This window comes from Eptesicus fuscus, chromosome 19 (genome assembly GCF_027574615.1).
Source record: "Eptesicus fuscus isolate TK198812 chromosome 19, DD_ASM_mEF_20220401, whole genome shotgun sequence".
Classification (NCBI taxonomy): domain Eukaryota; kingdom Metazoa; phylum Chordata; class Mammalia; order Chiroptera; family Vespertilionidae; genus Eptesicus; species Eptesicus fuscus.
In genome coordinates, this window is record NC_072491.1 from 357,531 (window position 1) to 374,287 (window position 16,757).

Consider the following 16,757-nt stretch of genomic DNA (forward strand, 5'->3'; position numbering starts at 1 on the left):
GACTCAGGCCCCGCCCAGCACCCCCACCTGGCTCAGGTCCCACCCAGCCCCCCCACCCAGCCCAGGCCCCACCCAGCACCCCACCTGGCCCTGCCCCACCTTCCAGAGCACAAAGAAAACCCAGAGGGGCCCACATCCAGGTGCTCCCAAGTGACACCAGCAGGAGCACCCTTGGGCCTGCTGTCTAGACCCTCTCTGAACCCCAGTGGAGGCTATTTCTTCCCAATTAGGGAATCCTGGTCCTCACAGGCCAGAGCTGCCCTGACAGGCATAGTGGGGTGCAGGGGCCCCCACCTCCTGGGGCCTCACCTTCCAGGTACTCCAGCAGCAGGGCGATGGTCGTTGCCCACCGCTGACCCAGCAAAGGGTGGATGTCCCGATGCAGGACGTTCAGGAGGCACAGCGAGGCCGCCCCACGGCTGCCCCCCAGGTAGGGGCTGGAAGACACGGTCTGCAGAGGCGCAGGTGGGAGTTCGCGCCCATGCCGGACCATAAGACCGCCCACGAGGTACTGGGGTGGAGGCAACAAGCCCCTCAAGACACAGATCCCCGATACCCAAGTGGGAGTGCCTGTCTGGCCCCCATTGAGAGGCAGCATTCTTTGCTCGGCCATGACAGCGCCGTGAGCACGGGGGTTCCCAGGGACAGAGGGGAGCGCCCACTCCTCTCCCGATCCCTCGGAGGGAGCTGCATGCTCACCAGAAGCCTCGTGGCTATGGCGTATGGAGATGGCAGGGTCACTGCAAGGGAGACAGGACTCTCAGAGCTGCTTCCAGGGCGAGGTGGGTGGGGGCGGGGTTAGCAAGGGGCAGGGACCTAGAGGGGCGGGGCTAGTGAGGGGCGGGGCCTGGGGACGGGGCCACGCACACCAGCTGCGCACCGTTGCCGTCGTACTGGATGAGGGGGGCGTCAGCCGCCGCCTCCTGCCTCTTCTGGGCCAAGTGCACGAGGCTCCGGCAGAGCGGGGTCAGCGCCCCCGTGAAGCGCACGGGGGTGAGGAACTCGAGCAGGTGCGGCCAGAGGACCTAGGGGCAGTGCCATGGTCAGTGCGGCCGCGGGGGCCACAGCCTTGGGGAGGCTCTGCCGCCACACCCCCGCAAGCCCCGCGGAGTTCAGGAAGGTTTGGCCAGTCAATAGGCCCTGGACCCAGGGGCCCGAAGGGCGTGGTCAGTCACAGGGCGGGGCGGGGCGCACACTCACATCGCTCATCCTGTCCACGGTGGTGCTGACCAGGTAGAGGGTGCTGACGCTGATGTCACGCACGCTGTCGGCCTGGGGCTCCTCCTCGCCACTGGGCTTCTGATGCTGGGGGACGGGGCGAGGCAGGAGCACGTGGAGCGCACACAGCATGGCTGTGACCCAGGGTTACCGGGCCATGGGCTCTGGGCCGTAAGGTCAGACCCTGCCCAGCCACCACCCAGGGGATAGCCACGTCCCCATGGACGGGAAATGCAGTCTGCACTCAACTCGCCCAAGAAAGCAGGCTCACTGGCTTAGGTCTAGTCTCCAAAGTAAAGGAAACCCTGCGCATGTCCTGTGGGCCACTGACTGCCTGAGGAGTAACCTCACCCCTGACTCTGGCCCTGCTGACGTCTGCAGAAATGGGGGTCACCGCCTGAGAACACGCCCCCTTCGACCAGGAACAGACTACAACCTCCAGACAGTGCGGGGCCTCTGAGAAGCGTGCATCCAAGAGTGACCTGCCTCCGAGTGCTCTGCCTGCCTTCCACTCCTGCTTCGGAGCACCAGCGCCCAGCACCACACTCGGCAGCTGCAGGGCTGTGCAGGCTGACCCCACTCGCGGGAGGCCCAAGCCAAGGAGAAACACTAGGGTGTGCAGGCCTGGAACTGCAATGTTTAAGCTCACTCTAAAAACACACCAAACACACAGAAACAACTGTGAAGGCCTGACCACCCATTAGGCCAAAAAAGGATCTGAACAGACTCTTAAAAGCGGAACTATACCTCGCCAGATTCAATGCAGATGATGCAATAAAGTTACAAATGCACAACAGCCACGGAAAGCCGTTCCTCTAGAAAAGGTTGAATGCCCTGAGAGGAACTTTGGGTTAATAAAGAACCCAAATAGAAATGGCAAACTATCTCACAGTGGCTAGCGAGACCACATCCAAGTCCATCAGGAGCAGAACTATGAGGACACAGGCCAAGAACATGCCTGCCCTGGAGAACATACTACAGTGTCTCTCAAAAGGCAGTTTTAATGTTTCAGAAGCCCAGTTAAGAGCTTTGTTTTTTGTAATTTATAGACCATGCCAGTTAGAAAATCCTTGCTTAACCCCAGGGCTTTCTCCTATGTCGTCTTCCAGAAGTTTTAGGTTTTAGATTTCGGTCCAGGATCCATTTTGAATATTAATTTTTGTTTTGGCTGAGGTTCATTATTTTGCATATTTGTCCAATTGTTTCAGCTCCACTGTTGAGAATATAAAGACACCATGCAACAGAGGTGTCAAAACATCTTTACAAACCCAAATCTGACTGAGAACTTGTACCCAGAGAACTCTCACTACTCAAGAACAAGGAAACAAACAATCCAACTCAAACTCAGGCAGAGGCTGCGACCAGATGATCGGAGAAGACACATGGGGCCGTGAGCGCCCGAGGAGACCAGGCCCAGAGTGGGAGGGCGACCAGGCCCCATGTTCCCCAAGGCTGGCAGCAGGGAGGGCAGACCACCCAATAGTGCCTGTTTCATTCACCAGGGTCTAGCTCGCTCTCCCTCCAGAAGAAAAGTGGGATTTGCTTAGTAACATTTTAAATAGAAAAGCCTCAAAGAGAGCCCCATGCCTGTTCTGTCTCTCCTGTCTGAGGACGTGACCACTGGGGCGCAGGGGCCCCAACTGACTCGAGAGAAAGGTGCTGGGCCCGCTCCGCCTGCCCCCACCTGGGGCCACGCACCTTCTGGTGCCCACTCTCCAGCAGAGCTGACAGGCCCCAGCCCCAGCGGGGGCGGGGGGGCCCTTACCTGGGCTTCGGGGGGCAGTGCACACTGCTGCACGATGTACTCCAGCATCGCCTCGCCCCCGGGCTGCTCCAGGTAGCCATGGTGGGCCATGGCGCTGATCACCTGCACCACCGCCCGCTTCACCTGCAGAGGGACAGGCCTGGACAGTCGTCTGGACACAGGAATCTCGCCCTTTTCTCTGCCTGCACCTGTGCCTTTCTCACAGCCCCTCAAAGGTGCCTCACATTTGGGGCTGGGATCCTCCTACCCCTTCCCCAGCTGGCAATTGAGGGGCCTCTCTCTGAAGGGTCACCAAAACTCAGCTGTCACCAAAACTCCCTTGGGAGTCCTGAGCCTGCCTTCCAGCCCCGCAGTGGCTCCACCTGAGGGCACGGCCAGGTCACCTCCTCCCGGGCCACTTCGCTCCAGCTCAGCCTTCAAGGGGCTGGCAACCGAGGTCTACATGATGGGAGCCCCGATGAAGACCCTGAGGCAGGCCAGGGGCCCCCGGAGTGGCAGCCTCTGTGCATTCACATCCCTGCCCACGATTCCACGGGGACAGGGCGACTGGAGCTCCCATCCTGCCCTTGTGGGCCTGCCCCATGTGCTTCCTTCCCGGCTGAGGTTGCTCTGTCTTTTCATTGCAATGAGCCAATACTGAGGATGGCAGCTCTCGTGAGTTCTGGAGTCCTTCTAGAGAATTCTCGAACCTGAGGGTGGTGTTGGGACCAGTGTCTACCTTCGTGCCTGGGAACTGTCAGGAGCAAGGTGTGGGATGCCCAGACACACAACTGATGATGCCCGCACACACTGATGCTGAGGGCTGGCTGCGGGCCGCACCCAGTCAGAGCTGGTGCAGATCCCGGCCTGGCCACTCTCTGCAGCAGTCGAGGGCCCAACTCCGCTGGCCCTGCCCCTTACCTTGCTGTTGGGGTCCAGAAGAGGAAGCCTCATAGAGGAGAGGATGAAGGGCTTCTTAACTTCCATTTGAGCAGCTGCAAGAAACGAACCGGTGGCTCAGCCTCGCCACTGAGACCGAGGCCAGCTGGCCTGTTCACCACCAGGAGCCCCAAGGCCCTGTGGTGGGGCCTGGCCTCAGCATGGCCCTCCACGTGGGGGAGAGGGGAGCACATAAGCAAAGCCCACCACTTCTCTCCAGGAGATAAATTCCCATTAAAAAGCTAGAAAGGTCGGCCGTTTAGGGCAACAGGACAGTCAAGGAAATGTGAACCAAAAATTTTATAACCAGCAAAACTGACCAAGTATAAAGGCCCAATGATTCTCTCTCATCACTGATGTTTCTATCTCTCTTTCCCTCTCCCTTCCCCTCTGAAATCAATTAAAAATATTTTTAAAAAATATAGAAGATGGGCAAAGATGATACAAAACTTAGAAAGTCCCAAACAAGAATTTTGAAACAATGGAGTGGGGGGTCCTTATTCAGGAGCCAGTGTGCTGCAGGCAGGGTCTGTCTGGGCTGCCACTGTCCCCTGTCCCTACCCCTCTCCAAGCTGCCTCACATCCACGGTGCTGTTAGTGACCCGGCCCGACCCTGACCCTCATGAGACGGGGTCAGCACCCTTGCTCCCTAGCGGGCTGAAGAGAAGACCCTGCCGACGCAGGGCCGCGTGAGGTCTCCATCACCTCTGCTCCGCCTTTGCAGCCTGTTCATGTTAAAAAGCCCTCCCAGCCCTGACTGGTTTGGCTCAGTGGATAGAGCGTCAGCCTGCGGACTCAAGGGTCCCAGGTTCGATTCCAGTCAAGGGCATGTACCTTGGTTGCAGGCACATCCCCAGTAGCGGGTGTGCAGGAGGCAGCTGATCGATGTTTCTCTCTCATCGATGTTTCTAACTCTCTATCCCTCTCCCTTCCTCTTTGTGAAAAATCAATAAAATATATTAAAAAAAAAAAAAAAAGCCCTTCCAGCCCGCAGACTGCAGGCCTCATGTGGCTTCTGCACGCAGGCGGTAACAGGACAGTTCAAGACGCATTGAGAACACAACGCAGTGCGAAATAGGCTCCAGCTCTGTGCTGGGCAAATCAGCCATCAAAGCAGGAAACGTGGAACCTTCCATCCTACTGTGAGGAAACCGTCAGACACAAGCAGACCTAGGGATGTTCTACAGGACAACTGGCCCCACTTCCCCGAAGGCCCATCCAAGACCAGCGTGCGACCCCTCAGATTCTTCAGTAACAATGAGTGGGGCCAGAAGAAAGGGGAGGAGCGAGCACCTTTCCTGAGGGTCCTGGAGGAACCAGCCATGGTCCCTCCAGGGCAGCTGCTGCAGACATGGTCTGTCTCATCTTGTGACTCTAGGCCATCCAACCACAGCACGTGGCCAAATTTTGCAAAATAGAAGGTTGGGAACATTTTTAAAGAATTCAAAGTGAGACGCCCCTCTCACCAGATTCTCAGGCACTGCCCTGTGCACTCACCGGCTGAGTTGATGATGTGCCTCAGAACCTGCAGGGTGCCCACGCGGGTCCTCTCATTGCTGGTGTCCAGCTTGGGCAGCAGGAAGGCCAGCAGGCGTTCGGGCGAGCAGCACGCTGCAGGGGAACTCACAGACAGTAAGGATTTGCCCCTGCTCCTTGCTGCCTACACCTCCAAACCCACCAGCAGGGGGCACACTTGGGACTGAGGCTCTTGGAGCCCCACACAGGCACAGGCAGAGGTGGACCCACGCCGAGGCTGCCACCAGGCCCATACCCAGGCCAGGCGGCCACTCACCCAGCACCGTGAAGCAGCGCAGCACCTCCTTCTGGTTGCTCGTCACCAGGGGACTGGTAGTCTCCACAGGCACACAGATCTGCGGCCAGGGACAGGGGTGATGATGGCACTGCTGCCCTGGGCCTGGCTGGGCGGGAGAGCAGGCCACACGTGCTCCTGACAAAGCACCCAGCTCACACACTGCTGAGGGCCCTGGCATCTACCCAAACCAGCCACAGCCAGGTGCAGGTCATGGGCTGGCCTCCCCTGCGGCGTGGGGGTGGGGATGGGGTGGAGTGGGCGGACAGGGAGGCTAACGGGATTCCCATGCACACGGCTGGGCTGTCTCGAGGGGGAGGAGTTTGCCGGCTTCAGTAGAGCCCAGCTTGTGAACCAGAGAGGTGACTGACAGTGCAGGGAAGCCCTGACCCACAGGCCCTGCCCAGCTGTGCTCAGGCAGTTCTCAGAGCTGGAGAAGCAGGTGGGGGCAGGGCTTACACGTGGCAGGTGCTGCACTAGAGGTTCCATGGTAGAGCCCTGACCTGGTCACAAAAGGCTCTCCTCCTGCCTGCTCTCCTGCCAAGCTCCCACTCTGGAAGAGGAGAGCCAGGTCCTGAGGACCCCCCCCAAGCAGTCCTAAGCAGAGCCATGTGGCCAGGAACCACGCCTCTGCCTGCAGCCACGAGAGGGAGCCCCGTGTGGGCAGCCGCCCAGGACCTGGGCAGAGCCTCTGGCGAGGGGCTCTGGGGTGTCTGGCCATGTGACTGCGAGATACAGTGTCTGTTTAAGGTGCTGCGTTTCAGTCACCAGTTACAGCAGTAACTAATGCAAATTGGTGGTCACGTGGAAGAAAGGCAAACCTGAATTCTCACTCGCTTTTCCCTAAAGTAAATTCTGGGCGGATTCAACAATATAAGTACAAGGAAATGGGAGACTCTGGCAAGCAAATGTGGGATCAAGGGGCTAAGAATAAGGAAACTTGCGTTGTAAAATAGAAGACAGATTAGGATGATGTAAAAATTAAACTATGTTGCATGCAAACAAATATAAAGAGAGCCCCAAAATAAAGGACTTTTTTTTGGGAGGTCCTTTCCACGGATCACTACTGGTGCAGAGAAATGCTGTCGATGTGTGTGGTGAGTTCTCATGGGGCTGTGCTGACTCAGTGCCCACGGGAATGGTTTCTGGATGACAGTCATCCACACAGGAACCACTGAGTGCTTGCAGGTGACAGGAGCTACGCTAGGGGTGGGACACAGCTGTGAGCAAACAGACAGAACCCAACCTCACACAGAACTCCCTCTGGCGGGAGAGGCAACAAGCAGTCATTGATACAGTTGACCCCTGAACTCGAGGCGTCAGGGGCGCTGACCCCCAAGCAGTCAAAAATCCACACGTAACTTCAACTACCCAAAAACTTACTAATAGCCCCATTGTGACCAGAAGCCTTACCAATGCCATAAATAGCGATGAACACACACTTTGTAAGTTACCTGAATGGAGGCCAAAAACTTTTAAAGATGTGATTTAAAAAGTATAGAAGAGATCAACCAAAGGACTTACATGCATGCATATAAGCCTAATCAATGGACACAGACAATGGGGGTAAGGGCATGAATGGGGAGTTGGGGGGTAATGGACACATATGTAATACCTTAATCTATAAGGAAATTTTTTTAAAAAGTATTGAAGAGCTGGGCTGGTGTGGGTCAGTGGTTGAGCATGAACCAGGAGATCACGGTTCAATTCCCAGTCAGGGCACATGCCCAGGTTGCAAACTCCATCCCCAGTGGGGGGCGTGCAGGAGGCAGCCGATCCGTGATGCTCTCTCATCATTGATGTTTCTATCTCCCTCTCCCTCTCCCTTCCTCTCTGGAATCAATAAAACATATTTTAAAAATACAATAAAAATAAAAGGAGGTCAGTACCGAGGGGAAGCACAAAGCGGGGACCAGGACTGGGATGCAATGATAAGGACGTCCCCACACCCATCATCCTCTCACCGAGCCAAGCACATCCCATTTGTCTCCCTCCTCCTAGAACTGGGATGAGTGGGTTCTTCAAGCCCTTGACCCTGACGGGAATGTGCCTGTCTCCCACTCAGTATGATGCACGCAGAGGGTGTGGGTAAGTAAACTGTATCAAGTTAAAGGAAGGCCTCTCGGATCCCAGCAGCTGAGAGTTCTAAGGACAACTGAGTGCTGACCTTCATCAACAGCTTTCTCGGCATCGACTGAGGTCAGAGGACATTTCCCTCATCCACGTCCATGTGACACAGGAGCTCTGCCCCCAAGTTCCCACGACCTCCACACCTCTCACCAGACCAGGCCCTCCAGGGCCCCCAGAGTGCTCCCTGCACTCACCCCATGTCAGTGTGCCTTCCACAGACACCCCCAGCACCATTCTGCAGCCTACCTGAGCATGCAGAGCAGCCAGGAGCGAATCCAGCTGGACCTCCAGCGTGCGGCTGCCCACGCTCACGGCCGCCTCGAGGATCTGGCCCAGGCTCTGCTGGGCAGAGGGGCTGTCAGTCCCACCTGAAGCCCCAGCCCTGCCCCCACCCCTAGAAGTCAGAGGGGAGGGGAGGGATCAGGAAAGGGGACCTGGGAGAGGTGGTAGTGCAGGTCCCGGTGCGGGTGGTGGGGAGCAATGGAGCTACCACTGACCCTGAGCGGCTCGGGCACTGCTGCTCCAGTGGAGGGGATGTTCTTGACCAGACCCTGCTGAGCTCTCACCTTGGACACGTGGGAGGTCTCGGCGTGCTTCTTGTAGAGGGCCAGGACTCCCGGCAGGAGCTTGGGGAGCTGCTCCTCCAGCTTCTCGCTGGGCAGCAAATGGCTCATGGGTCCCAGGGCCTCCACCACAGCAAGCCGGAGCTGAAGGGGAAGCAAGACAAACCATGCGGCAATGCTCACAGCCCACCGGGGGCAGAGTGGCAAAGAGCTCATTCAACCAAGAACCAGGGCTGATGGGAGGAAACCACATGACAGGGTCCTAATGGGGCTAGGCCAAGTGCTGTCACCACTCCTCGCCCTCCCCCAAGGCATCATGGGGTGAGGACGGGAGGTGGTGTCCATGGCAACTGGGGCTCAGAAGTCAGTACACCCTGAGGGGATCTGCAGGTGAGACTGCACAGGGCACGTCTCTTCCCTGTGGAGGTCCCACCTCCTGCCTGAAGGGCACTGGATGGGGACAGGTGTACCAGACAGCTCCATCCCTCCCTGCAGAAGAGCAGGAGGCCCAGGCGTGGGAGGGGCCTGGGTGGGCAGGCTTGGGTGGGAGGGGGTGGCCAGCAAGGTGAGGCATACCTTGGCTTCGCGGCTCTGCAGCCAATGGTGAAAGAGGGTGTCGTAGGCACTGCTGATGTCGGAGGCAAAAGTGTCCTTCCTGACTGTGGGGTCTGGGGCTTGGTCCAGGTTGGCCAAGTACTCGAGGGTGCTCTCGCTGAAGCGCTGCAGGGCTGCAGCAACCGGGCGGTGAGTGGCGAGTGGCCGCGGACTTCACACTTAGTGTGTGTGCTATTCCTTCCAAACCGATGACCACCCCAGAGCACCGGCCAGGCTGGGATTCCTGGACTATACTGGGCAAGCACTGTCCCGCCAAGTTCATGTCCAAGCCCTCAGGACAGGGCCTTTTTTGGAAATAGGGTCTTTGCAGATATAATGAGTTAAAACGTGGTCACAGTGGGGGACCCTAATACAACAGGACTGTGTCCTCATACGACGAGAACACAGACACAGGGAGACCAGTCACCCTTCCTCTCACTGTCCCGCCCTCCTCCTGAAGCCTGAAGGACCCATGGCCCCACAAAGGGGCCCTGAAGACAAAAGGTCAAAGAGAAGTCAGGCAGCACCCAGCCCCCACCCTTTAAAGACCCAGCTGCCCTGGAGGCCCCGACTTACCACAGCAGAACACCACCCTCATGGAATCGTGCTTGGCCATGCCCAGCATGGGCAGCATGGTGCTCAGAACTGACGTCAGGAAGGGCACCATGCCGAACACTGCAACAGATGGGCGTCACAGCAGCCCTGCGCCACCCTGCCTGTCTCCCCCACACCTTGTGCCCACCCCACGCTGCAGGGCCTTGAGCTCTTGCTGCTCAGCCAAAGGCAGGCGGCGAGGCTGCTGAGACAGGAGCAACCGCGGTGCCAATGGGGCTCAGAGGAACTCACGGCTCGCTCGAGAACGGGGTGAACGGGTGGAGACCAAGTCGACACCTACCATTGAAGACCGAGAGGTTGGCCAACGTCTGCACCACGAAGCAGTGCGGCAGGACCCCGGGCTGGAACTTGCCCAGCATCTCCTCCATCACCATGCCAACGAAGCGCTTGCCCACCGCCACGAGGACGCTGCTGGCAGCCTGCTGCCAGTCAGAAACCAGGTCCTGCAACCCCAGAGAAAACGTGACCTGTCATCCCAGCCAGGAAAAGGGTGCGGGCCCTCACCCTGCATTTGCCCGAGAGGCACAACGCACACCCTGCCCTCAGCGCGTTGTCTTCAGGCTCCCCAGTGAGCGCCTGCCAGAGACTCAAGCCCAGCGCCTGGTCCAGGCACCACTGCAGAAGGAGCACAGCCCTGGGAAAAGGGACCCGCTGAGCCTGGCTCCACCCCCAAACACCGGGATGCGGGCACTGGTGCCCCTACATTCACTCGGAGAGCTTAGGAACTTTCTGCTTCGGTTTCCACCTCTGAAATGACAGGGCGGCCCTCCCCACCCAGGAGGGCGATCAGTGTGCAGAACCGAGGGGCCAACCCGAGGCAGCCAGACCCAAACCCACATCCTAGCATGCTGGGCAAGAAAGAAGCCCCTGAGCCACGGCCACAACCAGCAGGGGCAGCACATGGCCTCTGAGGGGGCTTGGCCAGCAGCCGCAGACCTTCGCCTTGGTCATCTCGCTGGAGGCCAGGAGGATGATGGCCCTGACCGTGTCCTTGTCCAGCTCACTGATGTGATTGCTCACGATTGTCTCCATGGCCCTCAGGATCATCGTCCGGTAAGGATGTGCCAGCTGAGAAGAGAAACCATTGAGGAAGGGCCTGGAAGGTGAGCTGAATGCCCCGGCACCCAGCCAGGGCCTCCAGCACTCTCCATGGGGTTTGCTCAAAACATCACCCCTCTCTCCCCCACACGGAGCGTCTTCCTGGCCCTCAGGACCTACTCAATGCCTTGCACATAAAAGAGGCACATGGCCTTCAGAAGGGTCAGGTGACCTGTGCAGCCCAATGAAGAGCAGATGGCGAGCAGCGGATCCTGCCATCCCCGCTGTGGCGTTCTGAGCAGTGTGGTGAAATGCCACTCCGCCCCGGGTGTGAGTCCTCCCTCTGTCCAGTGCCTCCAGGGCCTTTATACTCCCCGCCGCGTGGCCACTGAGTAGCCACTGGTTCTCAGAGCGAAGGCTATGGTGTTGAGTGCTTGGGTTCCAGTCACCCTCATTTTACTGAGTGAGGAACGGCCACAGAGCGCCGAAGCAGTGATGCTGACACGAGGTATGCCAAAGAGAGGCCGCGCTCCCCTTGAGTGGTGAAAGGTGTGGCTGTACAGTCTGTAGGGGGCAGCAAGGCGAGGCCTGCCCTCCTCCGCAGCCCCCTGGAGGGTGTGCCCACCTCCCACCCCTGTCCACGTGCTCCTGTTATTGTAGTTGATGAAGGGCTTTCTCTCCCTTGGTTGGGACAGCACAGACCCTGGCAGGGAAAGCCATCCAGTCTCCACCAGTGAGTGAAAGGGGATGGCCACACTAGGCCTTGGCTCGCCAGCACAGGAGCTGCCGTGCTGAAAACCCAGTCTTGGGATATACCAACCCCCAGCCCCACTCCCCATCCCAAATGCCTAGCCTGGAGAGAGCTTGGACTTTGGCCTTCTGCCCAGTGCCTTCAGACCCCAAGGCCCCGCCCCGCCCCGCCCATAGCCCCGCCCCAGGGGCATGTCCCGCCTCAAGGCCCCGTCCCCACAGTGCAGGCCCCGCCCCCAGAGCAAGCTGACCCCACACGCCCCGCCCACAGCCCTATCTCAATACACGCCCCGCCCACAGCCCTATCTCAATACACGCCCCGCCCACAGCCCTATCTCAATACTCCGCCCCAAGAGCGGCCGGGCGTGCCCTGGTCCCCACACCTTTTCGTGCTGCCGCAGGTGCTCCTCGCAGGCGCTGAGCGTCTCCTCCGGCTGCGACTCCCCAAGGGCACACAGGGCGCTGCATACCTGCTCCTGCACCAGGGGGTCCTTGTCGGTGACGGAGTCCAGCAGGATGGTGGACAGCTCTGCAGTGACAAAGCCCACCCGCGTGCTCAGGCCAGTGGGAGGACTCAGACCTGGTGCTGGAGGGGTGGGGGTGGGGGGCGCCTCCAGGGCCGGCCCACCACTGCACTCACTCTTCACGTAGGGCTCGCTCATCGCGGGGGTCTCGGCGGTCTCGGCATGAACATGAACAGCGCCTTCTCAAACCTGGCGTAACCAGGGCACAATACGGAATTCACAGCCTCCTCGATCGCATCGCGGGCAGTCACTATGTCTGCGAAAAGAATACAACTTCAACACGGGGCTCTGGGGCGGTCTCTGCTGTGCTCGGGCAGCTCGCAGGGAGGAAGGGCGCCCTCCCCGCCGCAGGTCCCAGCTCTCCTGTCCGGCACCCATGGTCCTGCAGCAGCTGTCGGCCCCCAAGGCCCATTCCTGGGCAGGCAAGGGCACTGCCTTCACCCACAGCACTGCCTTCACTCTGAAGGGAGGCCAGGACGTACTAAGGCCTGGGGTCCTGGGGGTTTGTGTGTGGCAGGGAAACCTGACGGCCAAGAACAGGGCCCTGAGCCGCTCAGAGCCAGGATCCCCCAGGCGGAGATTAAGTGAGCCCCTGGGGGCTGAGAGGGGCTGGACGAGCAGCCCCTGAAACCGCAGTCCGCCCATCCCCCGGCATTGGAGAGTGGCAACTTTCCAACATCAGGTGCCTCCCAGCACCAAACAGAACCACCTCCATTAACCGCGCCAGGGCCCCTGATCGCCTGTCCCTCTCCGGGGAGATGTAAGGGAAGCGGCCCAGGCCTGCGGGCGGCAGCCACCTGCTTCCTAACACACATCCTCTACTCGCTGGTGACCCCCTGCCCTTCATCTCTCCATCAGGGACTGCGGTGCTGCCGGTGTGGCTGTGCAAGGGCGGGAAGAGGCAGCATGGAAGCCCATGTGACCGGGGTGGGGGTCGGGGGGAGCTGGGGAATCACAAATAAGTGAGAATTCAGGTTCAAGATGGCAGATGGGTCCTGCACATTCACCCGCCACCAAGACCTCAGGGAAGTGACAGGAGAGGGGTGTGTCTTAAGAGAATAAACTCACAAGAGCACTAGAAGACAAGAAAGATAAAATTAGCAGACCAGAAACTTCCAGGGATCCCAGGCGGACAGGAAGCAGATGGAGAAGGCTGGCTTGAAGAGGGTGGCATCCACTGGGCGTTTCTGCTTTCTTCCTGGAAAGCAGCTGAATATCACAAGGAAAACGAGACATAAAAATACGTATTCCATTTGGGCAGAGCAAGAAGGCAAAACCTCCAACCCCACAAGGCTGAGGGCGGAAAAGCACCATGGCTGTCAGGTGGTCCTGAGGTTCCTGAAACAGCCCACAGAACCCACTGCTCCAAGGCGGGCACCCCCTACATGGAACCCTAATCCTGAGGTCCCATACCCGGTCTGAGTCCAGGAGGTGGGCAGCCGTGCCTGGGCAGAGGCTTTGCCCGGTGAAAAGCCACAGCTGCCTGTCTCCAGTGCCTTCGACAAAACAAGGGCTAAACCAGCTCCAACGCCACCCAGCTGGGAAGGCCTCTGACAGGAGTGCAAAGGGCTATGCTCAGCCAACCAAACAGGAGCAAGCAAAAACACGTAAGCGTGAGAGACGTCAGCTCCCAGCCCCATGGGCGTAATGGACCCATTTCTCCTCCCAGCCAAACAACTGGAAAACTGGACAAAACAAATGGTGGTGGACATCAGGAGTGAAGGGCGAGGAACTGGGGTCACCCAGCTCACCTCCAGGAGGCACTTCAGGCTGAGGAGACGGCTGGGGGAGTCTGGGAGGCCTAGGTCCTGCGGGGCTTGGTAGGCTCTGGGCCCAGAGAGAACCCCAGAGATCCGCACAGGGTCCCTGGTCCTCGGCTGTTGCACGGGGCAGTGCGGGGGGCAGAATAATGTTCCCAAAGGTGCCCTCTCCAGAACCTGTGACTACGGCAGGTTTGGAGCAAAAGGGATCTAGCAGATGGGATTAAGGGTACAGACTGAGGTGGGGGTTCCCCTGGATTATGTGGGTGAGTCCAGACTAGTCACACGAGTCCTTAAAAGCAGACCACCTATCCCAGCTGGGGAAGGAGATGGCAGGAGGAGGCAGAAGCGGTCAAAGCGCTGGAAGGACTCGACCTTCCACGCCTGGCTTTGGGGGTGGAGGAAGGAGGCTCGGAGCCAAGGCACGTGGGTGGCTCCAGGAGCTGGAAACATCCCTCAGCTCAGAGCCAGCAAGCAAACAGGGACTTCAGTCCTACACACCGAGAACCAAGTTCTACCAACAACCTAGAACGGAGCCCCAGAAAGGAACTTTGCCCGGTGAGATCCCTGGCAGACCACTGACCTCAAGGGCTTTAAGACAGTATCTAGCCCAGTGATGGGCAACCTTTTGAGCTTGGTGTGTCAAACTTCGCCAAAAAACTGAGCATAACTCGGGTGGTGTGTCACTTTGAGGAAAAAAACATTATTTCACAAATGTGTCATAAGAAATGGCTACGCGTGTCAGTGCTGACACGCGTGTCATAGGTTCGCCATCACTGATCTAGCCGAAACCGGTTTGGCTCAGTGGATAGAGCGTCGGTCTGTGGACTGAAAGGTCCCAGGTTCGATTCTGGTCAAGGGCATGTACATTGGTTGCGGGCACATCCCCAGTAGGGGTGTGCAGGAGGCAGCTGGTCGATGTTTCTCTCTCATCGATGTTTCTAGCTCTCTATCCCTCTCCCTTCCTCTCTGTAAGAAATCAATAAAATACATATATTTTTAAAAAGGCAGTATCTACCCAGCCAGTGTGGCTCAGTGGTTGAGCGTCAATCCATGAATAGGAGCTCACAGTTGGCTTCCCAGTCAGGGCACATGCCCAGGCTGTGGGCTGGTTCCCCAGTGTGGGGCATGCAGGAGGCAGCCAATCAATGATTCACTCTCCCTCTCCTTTCCCCTCTGAAATCAATTTTAAAAAATTGTAAAAAAAAGAAAAAATAATACGTGTCTGCTGTTTAGGTGGCGATGTTTGTGGTTCCTTGTTATAGCAGCCTTAGAAAACTAATACAACAAAGACTGGGGACAGGTGTACCCAATGTTTGAGCAGAAAGCCCCAAGGCTGCGGAGAGCCACCAAACAGGTGAGCAGAAACAATCCCTTGAGCTCCTGGCCAGAGGGGAAAACACCAGAACGCCCATCGCAGCAGGAAGAGCACAGAAAACGTGCCTCTCCCTGGCCAGTGTGGCTCCGTGGGTTTGGCATCATCCTGGGCACCAAAAGGTTGCCAATTTGATTCCGGGTCAGGGCACATGCTGGGTTGTGGGCTCGATCTCCAGTAGGGGGCGTGCAGGAGGCAGCCGATGGATGTTTCTCACATTGCTGTTTCTCTCTCCCTTCCTCTCTCTCTAAAAATCAATAAACTATTCTTTTAAAAATTAAATTAGAATAAAGAAGATTTGCCTGGGGTGTTTCATCTTGAAGGGTGTCTGCTGGCTTCTGTTCTGAAAGGGCTGCATTTAATACCAGTCTCTGCAGGTGCCCCGCATCATGCTCTCCGCCACGCAAACTGATAATCACTGGCCTGGTTGCCAAGAATAATGCAGAAAGGATATTCAAGTAGAATCTGTAGACGTTTGTGATTATTTCTGGTATTATGTGTTTCTTCGTTCATGAGCTGATGGTCATTTATGAAAGATACTGGGAGTCAGAGGAAATCACCATGATTCAACCCAAATTACCAGGGTGTTTCATTAACATGGATCAAATTGTTGCCTCAGTAAGGAAGAAACTGAAACTTAGGGTGGTCTTAAACCTGGACATCTCTGAGCCTTTTTAAAGTCTCTTGAGCATTTTTTAAATAGAAATAAATTCTGGCTTTAAAAAAAAAAATTTGCCGCAGTAAAGAATGAAATGAGTCCTACACTAAACACCATGGTCTCAGCTAACAAAGCCAAAAGCAGGGCCTAGAAGGGTCAAACCGCTCCCAAGAAACTTAGCCACATCCCAGCTCCAAGCTCAGGAACAACAGGAACACGAAGCTATCCCACAGGGTAAAACAGCAATGTCTGACGTCCAATAAAAATGACCAGGCATTCAAAGAAGCAAATATACATACAACCCATAATGAGGGTGAACCAATCGGTGCAAACTGACTGGAAATGATGCAGAGGAAAAAATTAGTAGACAAGAACATGTAAGCAGTTGTTATAACTGTATTTCACATATTCAAGAAACCATGGGCAACCTGGCCAGCCAGGTTGCTTAGAGCATCCTACCGATATCCCAAGATTGAGGGTTCAAGCCCTGGTCAGGGCACATACGAGAATCAACCGATGAATGCATAAATAAGTGGAACAACAAATCTATCTCTCTCTCTCTCTCTCTCTCTCTCTCTCTCTCTCCTCTCTCTCTTTCCCACTCCCTGCCTCTCTCTCTCAAAAAGAAATCAATAAAGTAAAAAACTTTAAAAAGAGTTTTTTTAAAAAAGAAGTCATAGACAAGTCTGAATATGTTAACATGAAGTTAAAGTGGAAGGATGGAAAAGAAAAATGAAGCTGATACTGGTCATAAGAAAACTGGAGTGTCTACATTAATATCAGGCAAAGTAGATTTCAGAGACATACAACCCTAAACATTTATGCATCTAATAATAGAGCTTCAAGATACACAAAGCCAAAACTAATAAAAATGCAAGGAGAAATACACATATCCAAATTATAGTAGAGGTTCCAACACTCCTCTCTTGATAAGGAAGAAATAATACCAACTCTACACAAATTCTTCCAGGAAAATGAAAAGTAAGGGAATACTTCCCAATTGACTGAGGCCAGCATTAGTTTGATAACAAAACCAGAC

General features: G+C 56.6%; 1 protein-coding gene across 2 annotated transcripts in view; it reads right to left on the bottom strand.

Moving 5' to 3' along the window:
* MROH1 (maestro heat like repeat family member 1) overlaps positions 1-16,757 on the bottom strand; it is a 39,564-nt gene that overhangs the window by 19,913 nt on the left and 2,894 nt on the right. The window contains exons 2-18 of one of the 2 annotated variants that reach the window (XM_054708388.1): positions 13,032-13,134; positions 12,042-12,181; positions 11,785-11,877; positions 10,550-10,681; positions 9,894-10,056; positions 9,575-9,673; positions 8,981-9,132; positions 8,408-8,548; positions 8,088-8,180; positions 5,694-5,772; positions 5,399-5,512; positions 3,884-3,957; positions 2,984-3,106; positions 1,201-1,305; positions 881-1,025; positions 700-740; positions 310-451 (exon numbers count right to left, since the gene is read on the bottom strand). In XM_054708388.1, coding sequence (XP_054564363.1) covers positions 310-451; positions 700-740; positions 881-1,025; positions 1,201-1,305; positions 2,984-3,106; positions 3,884-3,957; positions 5,399-5,512; positions 5,694-5,772; positions 8,088-8,180; positions 8,408-8,548; positions 8,981-9,132; positions 9,575-9,673; positions 9,894-10,056; positions 10,550-10,660 — 1,582 coding nt within the window. In that variant the 5' untranslated portion in view covers positions 10,661-10,681; positions 11,785-11,877; positions 12,042-12,181; positions 13,032-13,134. Of the gene's footprint in view, positions 1-309; positions 452-699; positions 741-880; positions 1,026-1,200; positions 1,306-2,983; positions 3,107-3,883; positions 3,958-5,398; positions 5,513-5,693; positions 5,773-8,087; positions 8,181-8,407; positions 8,549-8,980; positions 9,133-9,574; positions 9,674-9,893; positions 10,057-10,549; positions 10,682-11,784; positions 11,931-12,041; positions 12,182-13,031; positions 13,135-16,757 lie in introns of both variants that reach the window. The other variant, XM_054708387.1, reaches the window with a different exon arrangement.